Raw genomic sequence first — 23300 nt, 5'->3', positions numbered from 1 at the left:
GCTTCAATGTATATATCCTGATCTTTACGTAAGCTGCATTTCTACTTTTCTACTCACTGTAGAATTTGGTTGGGCAGCCTGTTCTACTTTCTTAAGGGTTTCCTGATTTTTCTGAGGTGCTGCATACTTGCAGATCCCATTCATCTCAGATCTCAGTGCCTCTGAAAATCGGGCCACGGATATTCAGATGATAAGCAAAGCTGAGAAGTAGCACTAGCAAACAAACACTGGGTAAAAAACAGAATTCTGTGTCAATGTTCAAGGCGTATGGACATGGGAAAGGCACCCAGGTATTGAAAGAAGTGTGTAGGCCAGCTATAAGACTTAGCAGCGCTAAAAAGTGCTCTATGAGCAAGATGCAGCCACGCTAGCCCAAACAGAAGCAGACAGCAAAGAATAACTTCCTGTGACAAGCAGTCGGGTACCTGTTTATTCCTTGTTCATATATGAATACCTCACGTGTTAGCAGCAGCTGCACAACAAATGACCTGATCTTCCCAGTCATATGCTTGGAGGGGGTTTTTTATTCCTCTGTTTTCCTGTCAGCCAGATACAGGAAAATGGAACTAACTTAAGAGTCAGGCAGAAAAGCAGCTGAAAATAAACAATAACAAAGGTATTGGGAATGAACGCTTTCTCATGTTGTACATAGGAGCTGCCTGTTTGATATATGTGTGGGAGGAGATGAGGATGCTATTTTATGTCGCAGTCTGGAGGAATACGTGCTGGCTTGTCAGCAGCAAGGAGTCAATATGGAAGGCTGGAGGCAACAGACAGTTTGTGGTAAGCACAGGAAGAACTAGAAAGTATGGTTCCTGTCTAAAAGACTCTCAAAATCTGAAATTTGCGGCTTTTCCTAGACGCACCACATATCAAAGCTTCTTAGGGAATGATTGTTGATTCATGCTTTAATCACTGTTCACAGTTTAGCATGCACACTTGCTCTTCTGGCCTCTCTTCTCTCTCCTATGCTGACTTCTACATTTAGACCCAGCTTAGAAAGCTACTTAGGAAAGCAGAAATGCCAGCTCCCCTGTCATCAGAAGTTTTGTGAGAGAAAAAAATGTCCCAACTAGGAAAAAAAGTTAAAATTTTGGAGACCATCACAAGCCACAAATTCAGAAGGAAAAACATTTCATTTCAATCTCTTTTTAAATCTACAAAATACACTCATTCTCTTTTTTGCCTGTGAAATTTCAAGATAAAAAAGATTCAGCTGAAAACTTCAAATCCTTCAGACTAAAAGATGTTGAAATAAAACTTATAATAATCTCACCCCTTTTTTTTCCCCTAATATTTTGATTTCAAGTTGGGAGATTCATCAAACCACACTTCCCCTGCATTACCCATGGTTAGGTGACTGTATTCCCGGTGAAACACAGTTCCCAGAGTTGGGAAACAGCTCTGGTACTTGCAGGGATGGCTGCCCTGAATGTGTGAGAAGTTCTCTGAGATCAGTGAGCACAGCATACAAATAGCTTTGATGATGCACTTCCTGACTTGGAGCGTTTCATTTACAACTTCAGTACTATTATATATGTAGGCACATCTGTGTGTATGTGTGTTCATCTTACTGCCTCCTACAAAATGGTAATGTCCTCTGGATCTCAAAGGGCATTGTGTAAGCAAGTACTGCACAGCAGCCTGCTATAACTGGACTCTCCTTATTTTTAAAGGAATATCATGCCCTGCCAACAGCAACTACAGTTCATGCATATCTGCATGCCCTGCGTCCTGCAGCGACTTGACCAGCCCCTCTGAGTGCGAATCACCTTGTGTCGAAGGCTGTGAATGTCTCCCTGGCTACGTCCTTAGTGGTTTTGACTGCGTGCCTTACAAACAATGCGGCTGTACATACCTTGACAAATATTATGAGGTACAGTCTCTCTGTGGGTCAGACAGCTCCCGCAGCACCAAACAATATTTTATCTTGCTAATCATTTTGACAATCTCCTCATTCTCCTCAGCATGTAATTTTGCATTAGAAACAAAGAGCAATTGTTTAACAAAATTCTAGTCTCTGGAGGAAGGGAAGAGAGAATGGATCACATGGCCTGCATCTGAAACTCTGCCAGAATATTCAAGGCAGGCACTTGGAGAAAGTATATGATTACACTCTGACCTCCATGTTAATTCTTCACCTTTATTATGCTAAATAATAACCTCATAGGCTCTAAAGTTTACAACACACCAATTAGAGAAATTCTGCCAGTCACTGTGGTCCCTCTGCTCTCAGCGAAGAGTGGTATAAGCAGGATAGGTGAGCATCAAGCAAGGCTGGATTCTGGATGAATCCTCCTTTGTTGCTGCAAGATAGAACAGCCTGATAATCACATAGATTTCTGTTTTAACACTAGAGATTTGGTACAGAAAAGGCCTAAGCCAGTAAAAACTGTTTCATGGGAGGAGAGAGACACATGAACAGGTGGCGCTTGCCAGGAATACCACACACAGTATTTCCACACTGCCTTGGAAGCATGATGTCATGCATCTGCCACTCTTACCTCCAGCAGCAGTTAGACATTGTTGGTTGCATAGGTACCCCACCTGGGGCCAGGATCTCATACCCCAAACTCTTCTTTTGCCTTTTTTCTTGGGCCATCCTTCAGTTTCAAAGAGCTGGATTAGTAAACTGCTTGCTTTCTTTTTTGTACAAACTAGTGAGGGCAGGGGGGAATATCTGCCCTGTTGTCATTCATCAGGAAGGCACCAGAGAGAACAGCATGGGACCCCAGTGCTCCATCCATGGTTTTTCTGGCTGATTTTGTTTGACATTTTTTAACATTTAACTGCTGTCCTCTAGATTGGAGAAATATTCACCACTGATGACTGCTCTCAGAGATGCCAGTGCACAGAAAGTTCCACTGTCTCCTGCTCTAACATAGTGTGTGGATCTGATGAAATCTGTGGAATTTCAAACTACAGTCGTGGATGCTACAGGAGTGAGTCAACCACTATCATACTGTTTTTGATGCTAAGTCGTCCTGACTTACTGCTTATAGGACATCACCTGGTTGCAGATAGTTGCCACAGTGTACAGAAGAAAAACATACTAGAGATCCTGCTCTAATGTTTTACTGTAGAAACAGCATTTCTTTTGCTTATTCCTGTTGTCAAGTACAAGTAATGCGCCTTAAAACACAGGGGCTGTCCTGCATTAGGAGTCAGTGTAACCTAAGCAAGAACAGTTCTCTCAGTCAGATTACCTGAGAGTCCAAAATGTTTCTCCTCCTTCATGCTAGGTGGACCATGTATGCCAAATCCTTGTAAGAATGATGGAGTTTGCTCTGAAACTACCAACAGCACCTCTTCCCGCTTCTACTGTGAATGTTCAGAACTGTACACAGGACCAAGCTGCGAGACTGAAAAGATAGGTAATAGAACTATTTTGGATTTCACTGTCTGCCTTACACCACTTTCAAAACTGGATGTCATTACAGAGAAGACTGAGCTTGCTCTTCATTTCCATGCTGTAAACTAGTAACCCAGTTGGTGAGAGTCTGTGGTCCAAGGGGTCAGATCCCGTAGCGGAGAGGTGCTAGAAGGCATGACAGCAGGGCTCTGTAGAGCATGCAGGACCTGGGTTTGACAAAGGCCACATTCATCAGAGAAAACAGTGTAAATCAAGCAGACAGGCAAGGGTTGAGAAAAAAAAAATAAATCTGTTCACAGTATGGTTAGCTTTCACTGACAGGGCTCTTACTTCTTCTCCAGTTGAAGACCCTCCCACAGAGAATCCTGAGGACCATACAATTGCCATCGTCATTGGAGTTGTGGCAGGCGTAGCTGTTCTTGTCATTCTTATCTCCTCTACAGTGTACCTGTACAGGTAAGGCTTTTACCAGCTTTCCCATGTTCAGCAGAGTCAAGACACATACACCCCTTTTAGTACTTGTAAACCTCAAAACTCCCATCAGCCACATACCTGCAGGACCAGAAAGGAAGCACAGCATTCAGAACCTCATTTGAGCAATGTGAGGGAAAAATTAGCTTTTTCTGCAGAAATGAACATGTGCCATTTCCTTTACATGGGGCATATGCATCACTATCACAAAGGCTGGGCTTCTCCAAAATCTGACTTCATTCACGCTCACACCATTGTTTTACCACTCACCATAGATAAGAATAGCAATTAAAAATGGTGGTTGTTTTGTGGTGTTTTTTTTCCCCATTATACAGAAGGAAGAGAAAGATGACTATAGCTGTGACATCAAGGGATTCTTCTTCAAAATGGCCCAGGGATGTATTGGACGACAGAGCACATGAGCAAGATTATGGCTGCATTGTGAACACTGCATTTGATCAAAATGAATCCTCAAATGCATACCTATAGTTAGCAATATTTTTCCAATTAATTTGTATTACTTTCTGCTTTTATATTTCTAATACTGAGAAGAAATAATAATAAATATATAATTGCATTTACTGAAATGTTTGAAATTGTTCATTTAAAATCTCTTGAATTTGCTTTAGACCCAAATTGAAATATGTCCTGACTCAGATAAAAGACTTGTCTTCAGAGGCTGTTTGAAAAACTGTAGTGGGTTTGCATGGCAAGGTTTTGGTATGTGGGGGGGGGGGCTATAGGGCTGGCTTGTTGGCTTCTGTGAAGAGATGCCAGAAGCTTCCCCCATGTCCAACAGAGCCAATGCCAGCTGGATCAGAGAAGGACCCGACGCTAGCCAAGGCCAGTTGGCGATGGCGGTAGCGCCTCTGTGATAACATATTTAAGAAGAGGTGGGGGGAAATCTACACAAGAAAAACTGCAGTGGAAGAAAGGAGTGAGAATATGTGAGAGCAGCAACACTGCAGACACCCAGGTCAGTGCGGAGGGAGGGAAGAAGGTGCTCCAGGCACCAGAGCAGAGATTCCCCTGCAGCCCACGGTGAAGATCATGGTGAGGCAGGCAGTGCCCCCGCAGCCCATGGAGGTTCACGGTGGAGCAGATACCCACCTGCAGTGTGGAAGACACCCCATGACAGATCACTCACAAGGCCCAGGGCACCAGGGCACTGCCTGGGCCTTGTCCAAGCTCTGAACAAATTTCCAGCACTGTGAGTGAAGCTTTGAGACGTGAGGAACACACCACTGAGTTTCTCTGATGCTTTTCCAGTTCTTTGCATGTTCCTTCCTGATTACTGTGAGGAACAGTGTGGGCTTCCTGTTGTTTCTGCCATTAAGGCTGGTCATTATTCACTTACCCTTTCCACTTTCCCTTGTATCCATAAACTCACATGTGCTGTTAGCCAGAAAAGTATTTGTAACCTCCATTAACAGCTAGGTAGATAAAAGGGATTTTGTTCTGGCCCATTGAACAACATGCCAGCTGCCCGCATGTGCACAGCAGAGCTATTTTGGAGAGGATGCACATGGAAAGGGGCTTTCAGCCTCATTACATAATGAAAATGAATCAGCCAGAGAGACCTACCCGTGCACAACTGAACTGTCAACCTTATGCTGGAATTTCACCCCGATTATAACAGCATCTTTCCTGTCTGTTCAGCAGCAGCTTCCAGCTGCGCTCCCCCACCCGCTGACAGGGTGGATCTGCGGGGGGGGGGGGGCGGGCCGAGCAACAGGGCCCAGCTGTGCTCAAGTAAAGCAGATTTCTGGGTTTCCACGGATACAATTTTTTTCCCCCTCAATACCACAAGAATTACCTTGGTTTTCCATTGCAAAGCTTGTGTGAAGACTTCAGGTTTGAAGCGGGGGGGGTGCTGCCGCGAGCAGGCGCCACGCAGTGCAGCGCTGCCTTGACTGGTTCATGTCCACTGAAGCCAGAAAGGTGACAAATCTGCTGCTGCTGCTCCTTTACATTAACCGCCTTGCTCACCAGGCTTTGACACGCTGGCTTTAAACACGCTGCTCGGGTCAGCTTGGCTGCTAGCCCGCCCGGCTGTTTGCTAGCCCGCCCCGCCGGCAACAGCCCGGGAGGCGGCCGGAGCCGCTGGGCTGCGCTCACCCCCGGCTCGGAGGGCTCTCGCTGGGCACTGAAACAGTTAAAGCTGAAAATCATTCCTTAAGTACACAGCACTTGCAACCTGTGCTCAGCACCTGTAGGTAACTGACCGACTCACAAAGAGGCGCAGATACAGGACGAATAGCCCGGTTGTAAGCAAGAGCTGCGTTGCCTCTGCCCGGGAAGAGCCAGCACAGTGCGGCTCAGCGGGGGCTGCTCAGCATCCCTGTGCCAAAGGGAAGAGCACGTCCCGAGGCAGACTGCGAGCCTTCCTCCCCGAGACCCCGGCCCGCACCACCCGGTGTCAACGCGCCTGCGCCAAAGGGAGCAGATTTATGATAGTGAGCTCCTGGAACTAACTGTAACAACCCCGCCTTTTCTTGGGAATCGAATGTGTAATAAGTATCTGCTGACTTAGCTCCTCCGTGTTAGGTCAGGTTAGCTCGGTAAGGTCGGGAGGAGCGATCCCCCTTGCCCCGGCGCCGCGATGCACACGCCTGCTTTGTAACTCTCCCCGAGTTCCAGATCGGCCCCACACGCCGGCACGACCACCGGGGTCCTCTGGAGCCCCGAAGGAAACCCCGGGCCGCAGCCCCAGCAGCGCCCCCAGCAATGCCTTTGCCCTGCAGCGGCCACGGGCAGCGCCAGCCCGGCGCCGCCCGCCGCGTTCAACGGGCCTGGCCCGGCCCCGGCCCCGGCCGCGCCTGCGCTGCCCCCCCCCTCCCCTTCCCCCCTCCCAGCAGCAGGCACCGTCCCGACGGCCGCGCAGGGCTGCGGTGAGCGGGGCGCTGCGGGAGGGGGGATGCGCGGGTGGGCGAGGGCTCTGCCAGCGGGGTGCGGCCCCCTCCGGGGTGCCGGCTGCTGCAGGGGTTTGCTGAGCTCCCGGCGGCGCCCCAGGGCCCGGGGGCGGCGCTGGGTACCCCGGCACCCCCACCGCGGGGAGCTGCGACCCGCCGCCGGAGCTGGCCCGGCGCTAGCAGAGCCCCGGGGGAGCGCGGCGGGCGGGGACCGGCGGGGCGATATGGCGGGGGCAGCCGGCCGCGGCGAGGGCCGGGCGGTGCCGCTGGCTGCCGGCCCCGGTCGGCCTCGCCCGCAGCCCAGCGCTTTCGCTTCTTGCCCGCGGCGGCACCCCCGGCCCCGCAGCTGCAGCTGGTGCCGCTCCGCGACGCTCCCGTGCCTGGCCCTGACGGTGTCCCCTCTGCCACCCCCTGCGCGCCCCAGGCCTCCTGTGCCTTGCCCCGAGCCGGCCCAGCCAGGGGGACACGCGTCCTGACCGCGCGCTGCCGGGATGGCAACCGCCGGCCGCTGCGACCCCCAGCCCGGGGACCTGATCGAGATATTCCGGCCCGCGTACCAGCACTGGGTGCTCTACCTGGGGGACGGGTATGTCATCAGCGTGACGCCCATAGGTAAGGCTGGCGCAGCCCGGCGGGGCGCGGACGGGGCTTTGGGGGGACCTGGGAGGCTCTGGCTCCCCCCGTGGGCTGGTGGTGGACCCCAGTGTGTGTAGATGGCCTCTGCAGGAGCCAGCCAGAAACCCCGCTGAGGTCTTAGGGGAGCCAGCCTGCCCTGCCCGGCTCACCCCGGCCCTGCCCCCCCCCCCCAGAGGAAGGGCCTTCAGCCACGCTCGCCAGTGCCAGGTCCGTGCTCAGCAGAAAGGCCCGGGTGAGGATGCAACTTCTCAAGGACGTGGTGGGAAACGACAGCTACCGCATCAACAACAAGTACGACAGCACCCACACCCCACTCCCGGTGAAGACGATCATCAGGCGTGCAGAGCGCTACATCAACCAGGATGTGTCCTACGATGTGCTTAGCAGCAACTGCGAGCACTTCGTGACGCAGCTCCGCTACGGTGAGGGGGTCTCCGACCAGGTAAGTGACATGGGGTAAACCCCCATGCCTCACGGGGACCTCCTTGCTGCTCCATGAGAGGCTGTGAACCAGGGCACAGCCCGCAAACAGCACGGGGACAGCAAAGCACCACCAGGGGTGGCTTCCAAACCGTCACCATCTCTGGCCTCACTGGAGACATAGGACCAGGAGGCTCGCTATGGTCTGCCTGCACCCTGGTAGCACCCTCGCGCTGAATGCCATAGCCTAAGGCTAAATGCCTGGCTGTCACCCCTCCTACTTATGGGCAGCTGTCTCATTCATTTAATTGCCTTGATTATCCTTGCCTGCTCTTCATTAGCATACCTGGCAGTAAAAAAAACCACCACCTCATCGTGTCTTACTTCCCCTTTACAGGTCAGACGAGCGGTTGGTACTGTTGGGGTTGTAACAGCTGTTCTCGGTGCCGTCTCCGTGCTGGGCTTGGCCTGGAGCAGATCCAGAGAGAAACACTACTGACGGGCCAGTGGGAGGAGCTTGGAGCAGAGCTGGGAGCCACCGACGGGGAGTTTGTGGCTGCAGCTTCACTGAAACTTAGGAAAAACTGTGCTGCGCTTGCCGAGAGCAGCACTGGCCTGTTTGCCATATCTGCTTTTATTTCATTGCCTCTGATTTTTGTGGTAGTTTGGGAGTGCTTGCAAGCAAATTCTTCATCCTCACACACCCAGTGCTCTGCTGAGGGCTTCCTGTACAGATCCTGCTTTTGTTGGCTGCATCCTGTAAATTACTTCCTCTAAATAACCTATCTTTTCTTCTACTTTTGATTAAAAAACATTTTACATATATTTATATATATGAAAAAGCTTTGCTGAGACTTTATTGTGTGTGCTCCAGCTGATGGCCTGTGGCAGTGGATAAGCCCAGGTTCCCAGGCCTGCGAAAGGGCAGGCAGGGCATGCACTGTGTCTTGGAGCCTGCACAGGTGGTACCTAAACTGAGCTGCTTCTGCAAGGGCAGGAGGCACGAAGGAAGAGCAGGTCTTACAGGCTGTATCCCTCAGTGTCCTAAATAACTGCTGTGGCTTTGGCATGATGGTGTTAGCTCAGTTTTCTCTTGCCTGGAAGGCATCCCTTTCCCTGACTCCTCTGACTCCCTTTGGGAGCTGCAGACCCCCAGAAAAAGCCCAGCCAGCTTTTTCCCTGGCAGCTGTTTGTTCTGCACTGAGGCCACCGCGCCACTGAAATTTCCCTCTTTGTGCCTGTAAGTGCATTCTACTCCTTGGGCTACCAAAGCACTGAGGTTTAAAGAAAGACCACCATGGATTGAAAGGGCAGCCAGGAGCCTTTGCTGCCTGGAGCTGGGGCCGTTGGCTTTTCAGTGACCAGAAGTTGAATTTAAGCAGTTTGTAGCCCCAGCACAAGACTAATCTTCCTCCAGCCAGCAGGAAGACAAAGCCAGGATCCCTGCAGTGGGCAACATTCCTGGAGAATGAGCTATGCCATGCCTGTGTGCCCCATCTCCAAATCCACAGAGCCTCGCTATTTCCTTGTCACAAAGCTGACATGAGGCTTTTCTTAAAAGAAAACTGTTTTGAAGAAATGTGGTTTATTACTCTTTGCCAGGAGTATCTATCTTACATGTTTGGAACCATGTTATTTGCAGACCGCATGTAAGAAACTAAATCCTGCGTTGATTTTTGGCACAGGCAAATGCCTGGACTGTAAGAAGAGATGAGAGCACAATAGCTGTCAGTAAGAGGCTTGCTAATTATGTACATAATGGGATCAGAAGCTTTTTTTAAACATCAGTTGATTCAGTGTTTGAAAGAACGAAGCCAAGACTTCTGGTCATATTTTGTAGTGCCCTCTTTTTAAATTTAAATAAAGTTCTTTTTTTAATATGGGAAAACATATAATAAAATTGAGCCTGACAGTCCTTTTTTGCTTCCTTCAAATGTAATCAAAAGTGGTTTTGTGGCTAAACTAATTAGGTGGTTGAACAACTTGAAGACTAAAGAGGAAGCACAGAGGGCCTCAGCCTCTTGCACCTGTCCAGCAGCCGTGTGCTGGAACACGTTCAACCCGCCGCTTCTTGGCGTGACCTAGTTAAAGCAAAAAGCCAAGGCTTAGCTCTGCTTTTCTGCTGTGTGACACCAAACCTGAGCCAGGACCTGCAGTAGCAGAGCATGAACTGGGTTGGGGGGGAGGGCACGGGGGGATATGTGTGCAGCAGCTGTGCTGTCCTCTGCCTTTGCAAGTTTAAGTGGGGCACATCCTCACCAGCCTTCCCAGCCTGGTCTTACAGCAACCTGTGAGCTTTAACCTTTCCTGTACTCAGAGCATTATGCCTGCAAGAACTGGCAAGGGAGACCTGGGTGAGCATAGCCTATGCACCCTCTCACATCTATAATTCACTCTGGGTGCAAGAAAACTGGAATTACTTCATCTGGGGAACTTCCCTGCAGCTCTTGGAAGCTACAGCGTTTCACTGAGCACAGGGTATTGCAACTGTGTGCTTGCTGCTCTGTGTGGTCAGGATTAGGTCACTTATTACGGATTGCCTTCGCATCAAGCCTGATGGATGCGGTGACATGGTTTGACGGAGCAGTGACTGAAACACGGAGTGAGCATGACGTGGAGCAGCAGAAGCCATCACTTTGCTGTATTCAGTATTTTTGAGGCTTTGTAGATGTTGGCAAGACCTGAGACCTGCTGTTGCCATGGAATAGAGTCAAGGCTGTAATTTTACCAGCAGCTGAGAAATTAATCCTTGCCTGTGCTCCAGGGCACAGCCAGCACAGGCCCAGCCTGCCCCTGAATGGATGGGTTTGTGCAGGGATTTCAAACACCTGAATCTGGTGCACATCAAAGGATGAAAATCTGGGATGTTCAGTGCAAGCCAGGGAAGCTGGTAGCACTGCGCAGCCCCGGGCTTGGCTGCAGGGTCTCACCTAGTCCTTGTCACTGTTTTCATAGGTGGGGTTAATGTAAGCTGCTTCCATGCTTTTTGCTGCAAAGTCTTTTGTGTTTACAGGAGGCCAGCTGGGATCCTTCTGCAGCATCCTCTGCCATTTTCGGTACTGGCTATTTGACTGGTACCCAAACCAGGCTTTCAGCAGCAGCCAGAGGTGCTTGTTCTGCAAAATAACGTCCTGCAGAGTGACAGTACAAGGTCAGTGCTGTTGCCCTTCACTGGAAGGGAGGGCTGCTTGGGGACAAAATGCTATATGTACAACCCCCCTGAGCCCCATGGCGCTGGGCGGCTGTGTGTGCACCCCTTCGGTATCACGGTTGCAAATGCCACCTTCCTCATCCACAGGAAGGCTCTGCTCACTTATATCAAGCAACACTGGTCTCTGTTTAGCTGAAGGGGATAATCAAGGCAAGATTCTCCTCCTGGGGCTGTGGGACAAGCAGGCACTGCTGCTCCTTGCAGGGGACAATACCCAGTGCTGGCTACAGCCAGCCTTGACCCACAAAACACTTTAGAGCTTAGTCATTACTGCAATATCCAACAGCACAAGCTAGCACAGTCTCTGGCCCGATCGACTGTAGGACAAGAGGGAAATGGCGGTTTCAAAATCACGGCCAAGTGCCTGACCCGTGCTGTGGTCTACTCCCCTGCGGGCTCCTCCTGGGCAGCTGCGCTTCAGCTCGCTCCCTCCCTAAACGCTTAAGAGCTGTGGTCTAAATTATCTCATGGGCTGCGTAAAAAGGATTTGATTGGCACACATCAAGTCATAAGGGGGGGGGGGGAAAAAGCCTGAGGGCTTATGCTTCTGCAGGTGGGAGAGTGTGGCTGCAAATAGGGGTAGAAAGACCTGACCAGATGCTGCTCCTGTGCACCCCAGAGAACAAATGCACTCACCTCTGCAAAAAAAGATACACAAAAAGTGACCAAGAGCATCAGTAAGATGTAAACTCTCCAGACCACAGGAGTACAAAGAAACTGTCGGAAAAGACATGAACAGCAATTAGGTTTAAATGTCTTGCCAAGATTTGCATCTGTTCCTAACGATTTGAGAAGCTAACATTTTCCCAGTGGCAAGCACGAGGAGACAGTAGGAAGTGACAGTAATTCCTTGTCACTGAAGGTTTGATGCCATATTCCCCATAGCACAGAGCTGCCTTACTCAGATCAAGTGCCTGGGGTAGGATCTGGTGCCCAAATACTTATGGGGAGCGGCAGCTAATGCACAACGTGCGGCTCCTCTCCCTCTGTGCATGCTCACCCTAATGCCAGGCCTCCACCCAAATCTGCCCCGCGCAGGATGGCCAGGCATAAGCCACAGGGCTCGGCCATTCCTGATGTTGAGCAGCACAGCTGGAGGCAGCTGCCTGCCCTGTGCCCTGGCTGAGCACCAGGGAGGACCACGGCAGCCCGGCATGAGCTCATGGTGCTTTAGGAGGAGTGGGCAGCAACGATCCCCGCTGATCACATCTCTGGCCAATGAGCCTCCTCCAAGAGGCAAAACCACAGTCCTTCCTATTGTGCTTTTCTGTTAGGAAGAAAAGCTCAGCAAGCTATAAGCACTTTTTCTTCTCCTGGTTGCAGCCAGAGGAGGGGGGGTTACCTCATTAATCAAGCCTTTGTCAGAAGGATGTTAGAGAAGTTTGAAAGGGCTGCTCAATCAGAGCAGTAAATTAATTTCCAAGATGACCATAGCTGTAGCTTCTGCGTGCTTAGCTAAAGAGCCAGAAAAATACGCGGCATGAAAAGGAAACCTACGTTTCGTTTGTACTTACCGGCATGGCACTGTACACAGCATCCATGTCGGCCAAGAAGAGGAAGAGGCAGGTTGCAAGCTGGAGGGTCAGAAGGACTGAAAATACATCTAGAGAAAGAAGAACATTTGTGGCCCTGGGAAGGAAGGAGGTTGGTGACCAAAGTCTGCAAATATGCTGATGGCACACCCAAATGCTAATGATGTAAAACTGCCCTCGTGTAAAATGCCTTGCTTCCCCCCGCCCCGCCCCCCCCCCCCCCCCCCCCCCCCCCCCCCGCCAAGAGAAGAGCTATGGAATTCAAACTAGAGGAGCTACTCCCCAGCAGCCTGCTGCAAAGCTCACCACCTACACTATTTTTTCTTGCACAACTGATTTGGCATGTTCTGATTCTTACACAACCACAGAAAAGTGCCTCGAAAGGGCACTGCTGTGAGCTACACCAGCATCTCTTCCCCTGCGCTTGCTCCTCCATGTGCTCATCTCTATGCCTGGGCTGCAGGCAGCAGAGGCAGCTGCTTGTTCTTGTGGGCTGCCCTCCCAGGGAGGGCCAGGCGCTTCTGTGGCTGACAGGGTGCAAAGGTGGGCTATACCTGTGCCTTTCACAGGAAGGGTCTGCCTTTGCATCCTCTTCCAAAGGAGCAGGACACAGAGCAATGGAAAATGGCTCAGACATCCGGAGGTGCCAAACTCCTGGCAATTACCAGGAGCTGAGCATTTTTAACTTATCTGGAAAGTTGGGTCAATAGCTCCCAATGGCCTCCTGGCAACCTTCTCACTGCCAGGGAGGAGAGGGGACAGGGTTGAGCAAGGGCACTGCCCTTTGCTTCCTTCTAGGGACTGTCCTCAAAGAGGGGTAAAAGTCGGAGAAGCATGTGGCACATTTCTCAGCTGACAGAGTCTTCTGTCGCGCCTCAGGCTGGCTGCTTGCAGGGCAGCATCTTTTTGGCCTCACCTGTCTTCTGCAGGTGATCAATGCTCTGTGAAATGAGTTTGGGACCTGCCTATTATCAAAATCCCTAATAAAATCAACTCTGCTAAGATCAAGTGAAGTCCTGCCCTTTCATCCATGAGCAAAAAGCTGCAATTGCAAAGGAGCTATCAGTCAACTGGTAGCCAGAAGGGCTAAATCATCTCTGCAAAACTCAAACAGAAAAAGGAAGGTTATTGTGAGAGGATTTTGGCAGTGGTACTATCACAGGCTTTTCTCTCTCACGTCTGGGAATGGAAGGCAGGCAAGGTAAGACCGTGAATCTCAGAGGAACTGGTTTTGATGTGTGTATTTCGAAACAAATACATCTGATCCTCATATGCTCTCTGTGTTCACAATAATATGCAGTTCTGCACTAAATCCAGCCCATCACTTTCTGGAAAGCACCTATTTTCCAAAACCAAGATGCAGTCCCCTTTCTCAGCTCTGCTGCCTCTTATCTCAAGCATAAGCAGTACTTACTGTGCTTTTTTGAAATGGAGAAGTAGGAGTTCACATAGACCAACAATTATTTTACATGCCAGGAACTGCTGTGGGTACAGAAAAACCCACAGCATCCTTTCCCTTGCAGGCTCTTCTGCCGGGGTTATTTTGAAGCAGCAACAGGAGCCTGCAAGAGGACATGCTACACCAGGTCTACTCACAGTTGGTGTAGATGGGCTTCCGGAAGGGCTTTCCCTTGGAAAAGATGAAGGCCACAATGATGCAGTTGATAGAACACAGTGGCCACAGTGTAGTATTTTCGTAACTGAGGACAGTGCTCTGGGCACCACTGCTGGTACCATTTCCCCCTGGGCTGCTGGAGGACACGGTCTGGTTCCCTGGAGAGCAATGTCTGTAAGGTAACACCCAGCACGTTGTTCCTGCTCTCTCCAGCAACAGTCAGCCGCAAGCAGCAATTCCCTCTTCTTTCCAACCCAGCCTACTGTAGCAACCAGGCATCGCACACAGGAGTGAAAACCGTACATTAAAAAAATAACCACAACCACCCAACAAAACAAAACCAAAAAATTCAGCTTAATTTTCTGGTCTGCACCAAAATCTCGGCTCTCAGGTGGGCAGCGATAGCAGTGTTTGAGACACAGCTATGAGGCTGCATGCCCCAGCTGCCTGCACACCGCTCCGGCACACACACCCTGTGATGCATCCATGCAATGGCAGGGGAATGGTCCTGGCTGAGCCCCAGCATCTGGGAGCATCCCCACTGAAACACCTTGCTGGGTCTCCTGCCCTACTGGTTCATTTTTGCTTGATGATATGCTGGTCATTAATATGTGTTATAATATATATATTTATATAATACATAATATAATTTGGCTCTGGAATATGGAGAGACTTTTTACCCTTCAAAAACACAGAAGCAAGAGGGCTTCTGGCCTCGCAACCATTTTTTAAGCCAAGTTGGATTTCAGAAAAGCCTGGCCCCAGGGCTGTTTATTTCGCGGACAAGCTGTGCAGCCAGACCCAGGGAGAAGGCAGCAGAGAGGAGTGAAGAGAGGCCACCCACCTGTCCTCACAGGCTCCCCACACCGCTGCCCCAGCACCACCTGACCATGCCAGGGATGGGTGCCCAGTGTGTTTCAGAGGCAGCATTTGAAAAACACACGTGGGTTAGCCCTTGGACTGGCCCTTCAGATTTCAGTGTGGCATCTGCAGCAACTTAATTTTGTCTTAGCAACACTCTACTAAGTATACAAAGAGTTGGGGGAGCAGGGGAGGAACTGTCCCATTTGGGTCCTGCACCATGCCCAGGCTGCGGTGAGGCTGCAGTGTCCCCGCACAGCAGCAATGTCCCTGCATCTGGAGATCAGAGACAGAAGGAAGGACTTACCTCTGGCTGGCCAGCGCCGTGTACCAGGGCTGCTGCTTCACCAGAAGGAAGCCACAGGTTTGCATGATTATGGTAAAGCACACATTGAGGATGATGGAGAGCAGCAACGGAGGGGAGATGAGCTGGCTAGGAGGGCGATAAGGTGCCAGTTTTGGATAGGCTTCAGTCAAGCTCACTGCAGAGAAACCAGAGGCATTTGCAGTCCGTGGCAGCCCAGCCTGCCAGCATCCATCCATGTCTTCTGGGCAAGCAGAGCCACACACAGACACCACCACCCCCCCATCCACTCATCACAGGTGAAAGCTGCAAAGCCTGGCCCTGATAAGCAGGCAAGAAATGGCTTTGATCTCTGCTATTTTCTACCCGAACCTTCTCTGAATCCCCGGCTCTGGAAACCACACAGAGAAGATGGGGAATAGCATCCCACCCATGGGGATCTCCATGGGAGTCCAAAAGCCACACTTGGTCTCACACCAGGAATACACAGGAGAGCCAGGAGCTGAAATTACACTGTCTGAGCCCCACTAGCAGTCACCAGAGCAACTGCTTCTCTTCCAGTCAAGTCTCACACCCAAACCCTGTTGGTTACTTACAGAGTTCTGCCACTGTGTTTGCAAAGGACTATGAGCTGAAGCCCACGCTCTGGGCCCTAGGAATTGGTCTATCATCAATGGTTGCGGTGTTACTGACAGCAGAGCTTGGCTTCTCCTTTTAATTTTTATCGGGAAATTCAGTCAACTGTTTACACTCAGACTCTCAAACAGACATAGCTGGCTTCCCTGAGCTGCTTACTTGTTAGGCAAACCAGAAGGGTAATGAACACATCTTGTATCAGATACTGGTGATTCCCAAAGATTTGCAGTTTCTGGAACAAAAACAAAGGCAGCACTACCTGAGAATGGATGACAGCTTTGACAATAAACTGTACCGTGCAATGCTATTTCAGAGCCATGGCATGCCAGAAGCAGCTGCCTCACAGCCCTGATGCAACCCCCTGAGGACTAGCAAGGCCAGCTTGCCAGCTGGGTCCCACTGAAGCCCTCACTGATTCATAGCACTTGTGGGTGATCCAACATTTGAACGTGGCATTTGCATGTTTTTCTACCCTTCTTCCAGCAGATACCAGTGCCCCCTGCACCACTTCGAACAGGTCACGCGCTCCCAGCCCACAATAACAGCAGTGACAGCCAGAGTTTCACTTTGTGCCTGGTTTGAAATGTCTTTGGGTAGTTGCTGCGGCCAATCTAGTGGCTGGGGAAGGTGTTCTCACGCAGTGACCCACCAGCAGTCCCTGTCTCACCAAACCTCGGCTGCACCTTGCAGGTTCACAGCAGCTCGCTGTGTTTTTTGCTCTTCACCTTCTGTGGGACTGTGCGCAGAAGGTGCCCATGAACTGAGGCAAGAGACGTGGCCCAGAGTAAATCCATACATTAATTTCCTTCACTGTTTCCCTTCTTTGTATTAAAATTTTAAAGGATTCATCACATACTGGTGACACACAACAATAATTCTTCCTTAACTACCCTGCTTCAACTGCCTGAGACATTTATTTTTCAAGCTGCATTTCCAGCAGAGAGAGGCAGCTGCTCTTCCAAAGCCCCCATTTTACAGCAAGTCCTGTTCTGCCTCTGGGCCTCCATCCCCAGCTAGGCAGGACCCTCTCCCTTCTAACTCCCTTTCTTCTTTTGAAAGGGGTGAAGCTCAATCACTGAGCTTTCCCCCCGATTCTGGGGTCCCTACAACCAATCTACCCACCGCTGGTAGTTGCCCAGCTTTTCACATCTTTGTTATTCCTTGAAGCCCTGTATGCCTTTTCTTCCCTGCCGAGCAACACCACTAAAGATAAAAGCTTACAGTGAGCATAGCGCATCAATAAGAGATGGGCATGAAGCACTTACCCAAAAGAGCAGAGCGGTACCAACAAACTGAATCAGGCCGTAAAGGGTCAGGTATTTAACCACAGCGAAGGAAGAAACCAAAGCAGCTCGACCTTCCCTGCTCGAAACACAAAACAGAGCTAAACCCCCCACTTATAACCACAGTATTGTGGTTTTAGCGCTACAGATGGTTTCTGCTTTTAGGATCTGTGTTTAGGATCTCTAAGAATAGAAAACCATTCTAATTCCATAGACAAGTATTTTGGCCTTAAGATACTGCAGAGCCACTTAACCACCCTTGATCTGCAGTGGGTTTTTTCTTTGGTTTTACTCTGCAGCTGCAATTTTAATACCTGGATTAAGTTGCTGTTGCTTTTTCATTACTAATTTGCTCAATATTTCTGGGAATCAAGCACATTTCTACACAAACAGGTGTCTTTGCATACATTTGGTTAAATGGCATAATTACTGGCTGCTCCGTGACTATGTGCAGCACATGGAGATATATATATGTATTAAAGTAATGGCAAGCAAATCCATTCTGTGGTCACTGTTATACTTGCCCTTTCACGTGACGCTGCTGCTTTGCCTGTTCCAAAAATATCAGCCACCATAAGCAATACTCTCCCAAAACCACAAAAAAAACCTCCCAGCACTTGAACTTGAGTATCAAAACCAATTCAAAACCCCTGCTCCGTTTTATATAGTTACTGAGGACCTAAGTCTGGTTTCTCAGCACCTTTGAGAGCAGTGCATGCCCACTCGTCACCCTGCACGCTGAGCCCAGGCCAGGCAGCAGCACCCAGCAAACTCACCTGATCAGCTCTGGCACACACCGCACGCTGGGGGTTCGGGAGGTGAAAGGCGAGGACACAGATGCCTCCTGCTCTGACAGCGATATCCCTGCATGTGCCGCTTTCAAAGCCTGAAATCCACGGGAGTCAGAAGATGGAGAGAAATCCCTCCCACCCTGCACAACATGTTTACTGGTGCTTTACAAGTTTTGCTTCGAGTATCCTTTGTAATCGATCTTCCTCTATTCTGTGGCCCAGCTGATCTCATTTTCCAGATATCTTCCCTTCCCTGGAGCTTAAATATTTCTTTAGTTCGTTTAATCCCATTATACCTACTTACAATCCTTTGAACCACCGTGTATGCTGTTTGCCACACTGGAGTTTGTGCATATCTCTTCTGTTAAACAGTCTGCTAAACTATGTAAATTACCATTTTATCCTCTTTCTATTGCTTTCAATCCCCAGTTCATATTTCTTTTATTGTTCTCTTATGAAATCCCCAGCCTTGACACCTCTGGTTTAGTGCTCAGGTGTTGGCAATGGACAACTTTTACAAAGCAAGCTAATGCATTATTATCAAATTATATTATGATAACATCCTATATTATTATTGTATATAATTTACCAGATAGATTATAATATATAATAGATTTTGATAATAGGTAATATAATACTTGTTTTTATGGCTAAGACCCTCAAATATACAATTGTATAAGAAATGTGTAAGAAAAAGTCTCTTGCTCCTGTTTCTGGGAGAAAAAACCCCAAACAGTAATCCTCTGTTATCGTGTGTGTTAGTATTTAAAAAAATGAGTGTAGATAGTATTTTACAGTGATGCACTGACGGAGCACACCCACGGGCTAACTTGGGAAATGCTGGTGACAAGTGATGTCGGGCAGCCTCTCATCACAGCACTCCTTAGGCTGAAAGAGAGGAAATTTAACAAGAATGGGAGATGAGCTCCTACGTACCCCGCAGTCATTGGTGCCATCACCACACATACCCACGTAGTAACTGGTGGATGAAAAAGAAGGAAAACACATAAGCCTTGCACATAGCTGATCCCATGGTTGAGCACCCGCTGGCTTAGCCCCAGTGGGTAAATCAGGGCAGGGACTCATGCTGGCCCTGGAGAAAGCAGCGTCTGTTTCCAGAGGACAAGTTGCATATGGGGAGAGACTGGGGCAGAGTACCCAGAGAAAAATTAGGATTAAGGAAAGGAAAAGCTGCCATTTGATTCCAGACAGCATTTTCCCCTTGGCACCCGGGGCCACAGGAAGGGAGCAGGGCATGCACGTTTGCGGCAGCTCCCGCAGCTGCAGCTTGGCTTTTACTGGCATTTTCTCCTCGTCTGTCTTTGTAGATGCAAAGACACAGGAATTGCTGAAATAATGCAGCAGCTCCCAGGCCACCGCATGTGAGGTCGCTCTGAGAGGGCAGGAAACTTCATCCCCAGAGGAAGCACCTCATCACCAATAATTGTTTCCTTTTCAGAAAGGTGCCACATCTTGTTTATGCTCAGCAAGTAATATCCATAGCTAGCATGAGTCCTGTTTGGGGAAGGAAATATTTCCTAATGGGACCTGGAGGAGCATCCTTTGGGTCAAACTCCTCACTACGGCAGGTTGTTTTCAGCTTTGCTAAAGCTGCAGCCCGGACAGCCCCAGCAGCTGTGCAGGAGTTGCTGGGGTTGGGGGTTATTTGTATACGCAGGGCTCTGCCTCTGTAGTTTTCTCTCAGCCTCCTTTCTTTCTGCCTTCTACATTGCACTGGAAAGAAGCAGTGGCTACGTCTGAGCGAGGGGTGCAGGCTCTCCTGATGCACAGGGATCCCTATAGAGCAACTGGGAAGAAGGTGGCCACAAAGGATGCAAGCAAGGGTCGTGTGGGGAGGAAGGGAGGTCTGGCAAAATGGGCCTGGGGCAGCACTACCTGGGACAGTCACACTTCAAGAAAACATGTTATTGGTTTGGTTCAAAAAGGAAAAAAAAGAACCTTACTCAAGTTTCTGAAACTCTTCAATGAGGCTGGACTTCTGCCCAGGAGACATCCTAGCAAAGACAGTCGCATTCACCAATATCTGCAGGGAAGAGCAACAGGCTGCCTTGGGCAGGCATTTTTGCCTCCCTTGCTCGAGCAAGGTAGGATCAGGTCTCCCTGATGGGTGCCTGACATTTGTAAAATGCTCTAATCCTGTCTCCCAAACCCTACCATGGTTTTACTACCCTTAGGATTAGGGTTTCCTCTAACATCAGTTTTATCTGCCCTGTCTTCTGCCTTGCCCTGTTCCGTAGGAGGTTCTGGGAAGCCAGCGACCACCACGCACTCCACAGTGCCCTTCGGAGCAGCCAGGCATTGTGTTTCCCAAGTGCAGAACAGATGGCTGATGACAGCAGCAATAACACTGCTCAGCCCGAGGTTTCTCCTTCCAGAAAATCTGGCCAGAGAGTATAAAATCTGAAAATCTGTCGCAGCAGCAGCTAATTTATGGACTGGGTGACAGGAGTTGAAGATTTCTGCTACTAGATGTGGGTATTTTGCGTTCCTGATGCTCCTGCCAAGCCATTGCTAGCTATAGTAGTGGCACATGGGAATGGGGTTGATGTTTTTAATTAAACTGAAATTGAGAAGGTGACCATGGAATAACTCCACTGCACAGCTGCTCGCAGCGCTGCAGCCACCCCTGTCGTTTGAGGCCTTAGAAGATGCTGAAAGCAAGCTGTTTGGGTTAAACCTCAGGCACAGTGGGAGGGTGCCCAGAGTTGTCAAAATCTGAAGTGACAACGTTACTGCTACCGACAGAAAAACACCTTTCTCCAGCTGGAACACTACTGCCACTTAATAAAACAGGGAGGGCAAGTAAGAGCTTTGTTTCCTCAGAACTTACTTTTGGCAGCAAGCTGTAGAAGTGCTTTGTAATAACCTGATAGGACTTTCCATTCATTGCAAAATGGTAGTTGCAGGTTTCTCCTTCCAAGGTGATCCTTTCCTCTGTATCAGCACATATGTTCTAGAAAAAAGACAGCATTTATTCTCAGACTGAGGTCATAACATGCCATCTCACTTCTGCCTCATAAGCCTCCCACACCCAGCAGCCAGGGACACAGCCTTCTGCAGCAGCCCTTTGTAAATCTTTACACCTGGCAGTACTTGATTTTCTAGCTGTGTTTCCACACGTAACTAATCCCTGTTAGCCACAGGCTGCTAGTTTAGACACTGAAGTCTGGCACAGCAAATAGTCACACAGGCAAGTGTGTATAATTGCATTAATTTGGAACGCTTCAAGCATGATTGAAGTGGCCACTACATCTGCAAGGCTTTGCCAGTCGTTCATGTTGTTCTGAGCAAAGAACCACTGGATTAATTATTTCTCCCTAACACGTGCACGGCCCACACCACACCTCCATATACTATGGGGTAGATACACACTAGCCCCCAGCTTTCCTCTGTTCTTCAGAGCTGCTTCCAAATCCCCAGCAAGGAGCAAGTTATTAGATATTAAAAGTTTTGTTAATTCCCCCGGCACTCGACAGCAACCACCCCTGGCTGTGCTTACATGGGGAGCTGCTGTGTTTGCTTTGCACCCTTCTGCCAGTCGCCAGGCAATTGAAGCTGGAGCAGAGCCCTCTGGTTCGTTCGCTTCCACAAGGATTACTTTGCTGCCCGTGTGAACCATACCCGCATTCCTGGCCACCGTGACAGCTGTCTGCAAGTTGTCCCCTGCAAGGATAGCAGTGAGGCAGGCTCCTCACATCTGCCACAGCATAGTGGAAACCCAGGTGGAGACCATGGACATGCAGTGGAGGATGCTGGAGAAGTAAATCTTTCTCCTGCGTGCCTGGTGGCAGCTAGCACAGCTGCAGAAGGAACCTGGGGATTTACCTGTGACCATAACGCTTCTGATGTGGGCGGCAGCCAGCTCTTGTAGCACAGACTTCGTCTCCTGCTTCAGGCGGTTCTCCATCACCAGGAGGCCCAGGAACACCAGCCCAGACTCTGCCTCCTCTCTTGGAGGAAGGACAGAAACACACACGCTGTTTCCCATGGATGGCACAGAGAGTGAGACTCTCCCTGCAGTTTTTGTTCAGCAGGAAAGCCATGCTCAGTGGGAAACGCGTTTGCTCCACAGGGAAACACAACTGCTACAAGTTCGAGGCAAACAGCGCTCAACAAGCATCAGCATTTCTTCAGCTTCAGCCAAGCTGCTGACCCACTGCGTTACTGTCTCTAGGAAGGAGCAATACAGCAGAGATGCACGTGCAGAGAGGGACAGGGATTTGCAAGAACTGGCTGGCTGAAACCCACAGATTACAGCATATAGAATTTCTATTGCAGTCCCAACCTGTTGCCATATAGAAGCACAATAACCAGCTTTCATTACCCTTTGAGAGCAGATTCAAAAACCCAGCTCAGTGAGCCTTGCAAGAGCAGTAGTAAAGCAAGCAAGTAACAGCGTAACCAGCATCAGCTGAGAGGAAGGCGTTATGTGGTCCAGCTTCCCAACAGGCTTCCTTTGGCCGGAGGGGAGGGAAAGGTTTGGGGCAGGTAGGAAAGCAACCCCACAGCAATACCAGCAACTCATCAGCACACGCTACCTCTCTAGGCTCCTCACATCCGCATCCTTTCCCAGGTTTAGCACTTTATGGGCCAGGGCAATGACTCTGAAGCCTTGGCTTGTGTACGTGTTAAGCTCCTTTAAGAAATTAGCTGGGACTGTTTACAGGAAAAAAAGTTTTATGGTTAGAATACTCCATCCTTGCTGATTGCTTTTCTAGGGTTAAATGCCTGTCCTTTAAACTACCTTACAGTCTTAGTTACAGTACCATGGCCTCTCATAAAATTCAGCTGTTATGTACCAAGGCTGCATACCTGACTGCTCCAATAAATTATCTATGCATCTGTTTTATACTTTCAAAATGCATGTTAAGATGCAGGTAGATAAGATTAATAACTAGGCACAGGACAAATGACTGACTTCATAATTTTGTCCTAAGCTTTACTGCATACATGCTGAGTGACTGCAGAAATTGTTTTTATATTTATGCTTTAATGTGAGAATTCTCCCAAATCTGAAATTTTCAATTCTCTCATCATTCCCATGACTTTAAAAGCAAATAGTTCCTTTTAACTTTGCAGTATTTCATACTTACTGTGTACTGCAATCACAACTTTACAGCGCAGCACCTAATTATTCATTAAGCTGTAATCAATACAGAAACAATCAAGATGGGATAAGAGGAGCTATTTAGAAACCTGAGAAAGTGCAACATAATTTTGAAGACATTTTTCTT

The 23300-nt window shown here is 49.4% G+C and overlaps 3 protein-coding genes across 7 annotated transcripts in view; 2 read left to right on the top strand and 1 right to left on the bottom strand.

The window, feature by feature from the left end:
- The first annotated feature begins 396 nt into the window (after window positions 1-396).
- On the top strand, window positions 397-4368 carry LOC119157084 (zonadhesin-like). The gene is made up of 3 exons (XM_037407624.1): window positions 397-783; window positions 1677-1876; window positions 2804-4368. Exons 1-3 carry the CDS (start codon window positions 753-755, stop codon window positions 3068-3070), a joined length of 498 nt encoding a protein of 165 aa, XP_037263521.1. The 5' UTR covers window positions 397-752; the 3' UTR covers window positions 3071-4368.
- Window positions 4369-6615: 2247 nt separating this feature from the next.
- On the top strand, window positions 6616-8654 carry PLAAT1 (phospholipase A and acyltransferase 1). Of its 3 annotated transcripts, none has more exons than XM_037406903.1 (4): window positions 6616-6735; window positions 7181-7368; window positions 7566-7834; window positions 8210-8654. In XM_037406903.1, the coding sequence occupies exons 2-4, from the start codon at window positions 7248-7250 to the stop codon at window positions 8309-8311; spliced, it is 492 nt and encodes a 163-aa protein (XP_037262800.1). In that variant the 5' UTR covers window positions 6616-6735; window positions 7181-7247; the 3' UTR covers window positions 8312-8654. The 3 variants fall into 3 exon arrangements, with proteins under 3 accessions (XP_037262800.1, XP_037262802.1, XP_037262801.1); XM_037406905.1 differs by having other exon boundaries at window positions 6708-6724; window positions 7180-7368; XM_037406904.1 differs by lacking the exon at window positions 6616-6735 and having other exon boundaries at window positions 6976-7368.
- Window positions 8655-9639: 985 nt separating this feature from the next.
- The window catches only part of ATP13A5 (ATPase 13A5), a 35654-nt gene continuing 21993 nt past the window's right edge, over window positions 9640-23300 (bottom strand). For 2 of the 3 annotated variants that reach the window (XM_037406900.1, XM_037406901.1), the window contains 14 exons: window positions 22605-22722; window positions 21892-22016; window positions 21566-21729; window positions 20897-21019; window positions 20010-20089; window positions 18982-19024; window positions 18031-18140; window positions 17237-17333; window positions 16131-16203; window positions 15339-15513; window positions 14152-14342; window positions 12538-12626; window positions 11660-11740; window positions 9640-10943 (listed from right to left, as the gene is read on the bottom strand). In XM_037406900.1, coding sequence (XP_037262797.1) covers window positions 10743-10943; window positions 11660-11740; window positions 12538-12626; window positions 14152-14342; window positions 15339-15513; window positions 16131-16203; window positions 17237-17333; window positions 18031-18140; window positions 18982-19024; window positions 20010-20089; window positions 20897-21019; window positions 21566-21729; window positions 21892-22016; window positions 22605-22722 — 1670 coding nt within the window. In that variant the 3' untranslated portion in view covers window positions 9640-10742. The remainder of the gene's footprint in view (window positions 10944-11659; window positions 11741-12537; window positions 12627-14151; window positions 14343-15338; window positions 15514-16130; window positions 16204-17236; window positions 17334-18030; window positions 18141-18981; window positions 19025-20009; window positions 20090-20896; window positions 21020-21565; window positions 21730-21891; window positions 22017-22604; window positions 22723-23300) is intronic. The other variant, XM_037406902.1, reaches the window with a different exon arrangement.

The sequence above is a fragment of the Falco rusticolus genome, chromosome 13, assembly GCF_015220075.1.
Source record: "Falco rusticolus isolate bFalRus1 chromosome 13, bFalRus1.pri, whole genome shotgun sequence".
Classification (NCBI taxonomy): Eukaryota; Metazoa; Chordata; class Aves; order Falconiformes; family Falconidae; genus Falco; species Falco rusticolus.
This window is presented reverse-complemented; position numbering and strand designations above follow the sequence as displayed.

Coding starts and splice junctions, on each gene's coding strand:
- LOC119157084 (XM_037407624.1), top strand. CDS start 753: ATGGAAGGCTGGAGGCAACAGACAGTTTGTG. Junction 784..1,676: donor GAGGCAACAGACAGTTTGTG/GTAAGCACAGGA, acceptor TTATTTTTAAAG/GAATATCATGCCCTGCCAAC. Junction 1,877..2,803: donor ACCTTGACAAATATTATGAG/GTACAGTCTCTC, acceptor GCTGTCCTCTAG/ATTGGAGAAATATTCACCAC.
- PLAAT1 (XM_037406903.1), top strand. CDS start 7,248: ATGGCAACCGCCGGCCGCTGCGACCCCCAGCCCGGGGACCTGATCGAG. Junction 7,369..7,565: donor CATCAGCGTGACGCCCATAG/GTAAGGCTGGCG, acceptor CCCCCCCCCCAG/AGGAAGGGCCTTCAGCCACG. Junction 7,835..8,209: donor GTGAGGGGGTCTCCGACCAG/GTAAGTGACATG, acceptor TCCCCTTTACAG/GTCAGACGAGCGGTTGGTAC.